Source organism: Zingiber officinale, chromosome 2A (assembly GCF_018446385.1).
Source record: "Zingiber officinale cultivar Zhangliang chromosome 2A, Zo_v1.1, whole genome shotgun sequence".
Lineage (NCBI taxonomy): Eukaryota > Viridiplantae > Streptophyta > Magnoliopsida > Zingiberales > Zingiberaceae > Zingiber > Zingiber officinale.
In genome coordinates this window covers 136291715-136297393 of record NC_055988.1, presented here as the reverse complement: position 1 = coordinate 136297393, position 5679 = coordinate 136291715, and the positions used below count along the sequence as shown (strand labels likewise).

The 5679-nt window shown below is 39.9% G+C and overlaps 1 protein-coding gene across 1 annotated transcript; it reads left to right on the top strand.

Annotated features, from left to right (window-relative positions):
• Positions 1–1075: 1075 nt before the first annotated feature.
• Positions 1076–2787, top strand: LOC122040065 (probable glycosyltransferase At5g20260). Its single transcript, XM_042599435.1, has 4 exons — positions 1076–1282; positions 1362–1534; positions 1656–2010; positions 2077–2787. The coding sequence occupies exons 1-4, from the start codon at positions 1076–1078 to the stop codon at positions 2746–2748; spliced, it is 1407 nt and encodes a 468-aa protein (XP_042455369.1). The 3' UTR covers positions 2749–2787.
• The last annotated feature ends 2892 nt before the right edge of the window (positions 2788–5679 follow it).

Sequence of the window (5679 nt, the reverse complement as noted above, 5' to 3'; positions counted from 1 at the left end):
GATTTTCTAGAGTGATCTATTGATGAATCATAGGTCGTGAAGTATAAGCCTAGGAACTATAAAACTATGTTACATATATATCCGTCGTGAAGTATAAGCCTAGGAACTATAAAACTATGTTACATATATATCCGTGTTAGCAATTGCAAGTGTTTGAATTCTTGTGTATATATGTTTATTTTCATTGTGTAGAATTTTCACTTGCCGTGTAGGTTATTCACCCACTTCAAGTTCAATCATCTGATCTCTAACACTTCATAACTATTTGCGGTGCAAAAGGAGGTATAAAAGAGGGACATAAAAAAAAAAATCTGTAACAGAAAACTCTTCCACTATTGATTTTCTACAACAATATTATTTCTTATCTTGATAAAAATTTATTAAAAAGTTTCTACAATTGACTCACCTTATTATCATTTTATTAGTTCATGAGTCATGTGACCTTGAAGTTTCAAATCATATAAAAAAAATTGAGATATGTTTCTGTTATTTTGTGTATATTTATTTTGTCACTGTTATATGGGTGATTAAAAAGATCTATTATATTTCTAACTAGTTTTCTATCACTTCAAATATTTTAAAGATCATTTCTCTTTATAATTAATTCTTTTTCAATTTTCCATCTAAAATATTGAAAATAGTGAGGACCAAATTGTTAGCCGTTTATCACAGTGCAGCCTGCCTGCTCTCGCCTTGAGATCTGTATTAATTACACCTTCTTTCACATGACAAGCTAAGCATCACAATTAATGTGATTCAGTGCTAGTTTGAGCCTCAGCGTTGGGATATACTCCTTTCTTCATCTGCCTCGATCATCCATTCTGACCATTATTAGATGAGTTGGGATCCGTACTCACCACATGCATTAACCCAATTCAATTCGTGCAATTTTCTTCCTCTACCAATCTTGAAGATCTAAACTGGCCAACGATATAATTCTACATTAATTAGCGTACACGCAACGAAGCAATATGCTCTCTCCATGCACTGGACTTAGCAGACATGATCCGTTCCATGCTCCAACTCTGAGCTCTATAGATACTCACACGACCGAGTACTAACACATCGAACTCCAATGGCCGGCATGAGCAATGCTTCCTCCTTTGTTCCTCTCCTCCTCCTCCTCCTTCTCATCCTTCTACTCATCCTATCATTCTCTTTCTTCGATCAGCAGCGTCCCTACAATTTCAAGGCCCCCCTCGCAGTACTCCGCGGCCATGAGCCGCCAGCCGCCTCAGCTTTCTCTTCTACTTCTATAAAATCTGATGAGGATGCTAAAAAAGTGATCAGCTTGATTAATTCTAAAAGTAGTAGTGTTGTGAGAATTAATTACTGCCATTAATAATAATTAGTGTGGACAGGCCGAGTCAGTGAGGAGGAAGAGCAGTACTGGTGGTAGGGTAGAAGAAAGCCTTGCGGAGGCTCGAGCGGCCATTCGATGGGCCGCGTCGTATCGCAATTCGACTTCCACGATTAAGGCAGAGGGTTTCATTCCCAGAGGAGCCGTTTACCGCAATGACTATGCCTTCCATCAGTACAAATAAATTAAACTACTTTCTAATTTTACACCTTAAAATTAATTTATTTTAACTACTGAACGCATGGCACGCTAGCTCGTAATTAATTAATTAATTAATTAATTAATTAATATTCAGGAGTTACGTTGAGATGGAGAAGAGGTTGAAGATATGGATATACAAAGAAGGCGAACCTCCGATCGTCCACGGCGGCCCGGCCGCCAGCATCTACGCCATCGAAGGTCACTTCATCAGCGAGATGGAGCGCGAGGCGAACCCCTTCGTGGCTCGCCATCCCGCCCAGGCCAACCTCTTCTTCCTGCCCTTCTCCGTCGTCAACATCATCCATTTCCTCTACGTCCCCGGCGCCACCGATTTCTGGGGCCCTCTCAAACGCACCGTCGACGACTACGTCCAGGTCGTCGCCCGCAAGTACCCGTTTTGGAATCGAAGCGGCGGCGCCGACCATTTCATGATCTCATGCCATGATTGGGTAATTAATTAATTAATTAATTAATTAATCGTATATATGAATTTTCATTAACGCGTATAAATGTAGGCGCCCTACTTGTCCACGGCCAACTCAGAGCTCTACGGCAACTCGATCCGGGTGGTATGCAACGCGAACACCTCGGAAGGATTCAAGCTCGGTGACGACGTGACGTTGCCGGAAGTGCATCTCCCCGACGGCCGGCTATCGCAGCCTCCTGATCAGAAGAACCAGATCCCCATCGAGGAGAAGACGATCCTCGCCTTCTTCGCCGGGGGTTCGCACGGGTACATACGCGAAATCCTCCTCCGCCACTGGAAAGGAAGAGACGAGCAAGTGGCGGTGCACGAGTACTTGCCCAAGGGGGTCGACTACTGGGAGCTGATGAGGAAGAGCAAGTTCTGCCTGTGCCCGAGCGGGTACGAGGTGGCCAGCCCGCGGATCGTGGAGGCGATATTCATGGGGTGCGTTCCGGTGATCATCTCGGTGAACTACCCGCTGCCGTTCTCGGACGTGCTGGACTGGAGCAGGTTCTCGGTGGAGATAGCGGTGGAGGGGATCCCGGAGATGAAGAGGATACTGGAAGGGATCCCGGAGAGGAGGTACAGGGAGTTGCAGAGGAATGTGATGCAGGTGCAGAAACACTTTGTTTTGAATCGTCCGGCGAAGAGATACGACGTGATCCACATGGTGCTTCATTCCATATGGCTGAGAAGGCTAAACAAGAAGCTCAGTTATTGACCAGCATCATCCGATCAATGTGTTAAGTATATATATATATGGACCGAGGAGCTATTTAATTAGCCATGTATAGATCAGGCCAGATCAATAGAGTTTAAGGTGAATTCTATTGCCGAGGTCAATTAGGATCGAGTGTGACCATAATTTGGGAGTCCTCCATACAGATTTATTATTATTATTATTATTACTAAAAACGTACCAAAGATTTCTTATATTATAACAACAAAAAATGATTATGCTCACATAGACACTATGTCTTTTACAACTTGTTCCCAGAAGATGTGAATTTATAATTGATCATCAAATGATTAGATGGTAGGAAGAGTTTTATCCAGAGACATGTCTCAGTCGAGATTTGATTTCTGTTCCATTATAGTAAATTTTATTAGATTATATAAATTTATTAGAATTATTTATTTATAATTTTAAAGACAATTTAGTATTTTATCTTTTCAGTTTAGGGTTTAAGATTTTTTTTTAATCTAACTATATAAAATTTTGTACTCTTTATTTCTAAAACACTTTTTGAATTTTTCAAGACAACTACTTTTTCTCGTCACCAATTTTACATGGTTTCAGATACTTCATCTTCATATTTTTTTTGATAATTTGATTGAAGAGCTGTTAATTTAATTGGGTTTTTTTTGTTTTTGCATCAACTTAGTTTTGTTTGTTGTTCGATTATTCGTGAGCACAATTTGTGTTGTTATCATAAGTAGTCGCACAGATAATTTACTTCAATCAATTAGTATCTAACTGGATGGAAAAAATTATTTGTATTGGGATATGTTATGAAAAAACTTCTTGTGGAAAAAAATCTATGTGGGATATGTTTCAAGTGTGCGAGTTCAATCTATAGACAATAATGCTGATGATTATGCAAAGTCGTTGGATGTTTGGAAGACTGATAATGCGAAGATTATTACGTGGATCAATAATTTTATTTCACAATCCATTGGTGCTTAGTTGACCAAGTACGAGACAATCAAAGAGGTTTGGAATCATCTAGCAAGATTATACATGTAGTCTAACTTTCCAAACAATATCAATTGGAAACAGATATCCATGTACTTCAGTAGCAAAATATGTGCATCCAAGATTTTTTTCTACCATGCCAGAACAATGGGACCAATTGGCAATCACAGAATCTTTAGAATTGAGAGCATTCCCAGCTTATGTCACTCGTAAAGAAGAACAATGTCTAGTCAAATTCTTGATGACTCTTCGTGATGACTTTGAAGGATTGCACGGAACAATCTTGCATCATAGACCTCTCCCTTCCGTTGATTCAGTAGTACATGAATTGCTAGCTGAGGAGATTCATCTTAAGTCTCAGATTGATAAGAGGATTATTGCACCATCTACTCCATCTATTTTTTTTGTAGCACCGTAGTGGCCTGTAGGATCATAAATGTGCAAGAAGGGGGGTGAATGGCGTTCGTTGAAAATCGCAAGTTAAAACGAGTTATGCAACGGAAAAGGAAAACACACAACACAATGCTAATAATGTCAAGTTTTATTTGGTTCGGAGCCTGTGACGACTCTTACTCCAAGGTCTGCGATCGTCGATCGCTTTCATTGGGTAATCCACTAATAGTTTAAAAGATACAATAATGAAGTACAAGAACTATATATGAAAAGTTACCGACAATAGAGAAAACTAAGTAAAGCTTGTCGTCCGGTTGTTGGTGGAGCATTACAACGTCACAGGAGCCTTTTTAAAGCAGTACACAGGAAGAAAGTTGCAGCAGATGATATTCTGAAGCTGTTGGTCGAAGGCCCTTATACAAGACTATTCCGGGCACCTGGAACCCCTCCGGACACCTGGACCATGTTAATATGGCAAGCTCTTATCGAAACTTCATCTGCAAAGTTTTATCTACCTCTGAGCACCCAAACCCCCTCTAGGCGCCTGAACAGTTGACATAGACTCGGCTAGTCGATGCTTCAAGATAATTTTTCTGGTCAGGGTGCCCGAACAGCTCTAGTGCCTGGCGCCCGCCTAGGCGAGCCTGGTTCAGGCGCTCGGATCCCTTCCGGGCACCCAAAGTCCCTTTTTTCTAGTATTCTTCCCTGCAAAAAAGGGTTAGTTCAGGAAACAAAAAATATGTTTATCCTATAAAATAGAGTTAGCACAATATAGCAGAATAATATTAGTAATTAGATCTTATCCCCCCGAGACCATGATCTAGTTAAAGTCTCTACTTAGGTTTCCCAAATGAACTTAAGTTGGACCGACGCTTACAGTTCCCTCAACTGGGAACGCGCCCTCACTGGATTTCTCCTCCAGTTGTCTACCTCTTACTTACCAACTGCAATTGCTTGACTTGCCTTTGACTCACACTACAACAAAAACTCTCATAGACATCGATTTTCCACCGGTGTCTATTTCATTTTCGACCGATGTCTATGAAGCCGATGTAAAAAGTCTGCCAGTTTAGACATCGGGTTAAAACCGGTGTAGTATTACTTAACGACACCGGTCTTTGAATCGGTTATTAACCGGTGTAGTATCACTTAACGACACCGTTTTATCAATGGTGTAAAACCGATGTAATATTGTATGTTAATAACACCAGTTTTGGCAGCGGTAAATGACCGATGTAATATTAGTTAATAACACCGATTTTACAACGGTGGAAAACCGATGTAATATTAGTATTTTTTAACAGCACAAATTTGATTTCCGAAACAATGAAAAACCGACAGTAACCAAAAAAATACACAAATATTCACAAATTACACAAATATTCTTCATTCAACAGTATCCATAAAATACACAAATATTCACAAATTACATAAATAATCTTCTTACAACAGTATCCATAAATAATCTTCATTTGGTTTTTTTATGTATTTAAAATACATAAATAATCTACTCAAATGTAATCTCGCATGCATTCAATCCACTCGAACCGCACTTCATCAATT

Bases quoted from the DNA above. Each gene is read 5' to 3' on its own strand.
- LOC122040065 (XM_042599435.1), top strand. From the start codon at position 1,076: ATGGCCGGCATGAGCAATGCTTCCTCCTTTGTTCCTCTCCTCCTCCTC. The intron at 1,283-1,361 runs GTGATCAGCTTG...TAGTGTGGACAG, and splicing joins CTGATGAGGATGCTAAAAAA to GCCGAGTCAGTGAGGAGGAA. The intron at 2,011-2,076 runs GTAATTAATTAA...GTATAAATGTAG, and splicing joins TGATCTCATGCCATGATTGG to GCGCCCTACTTGTCCACGGC.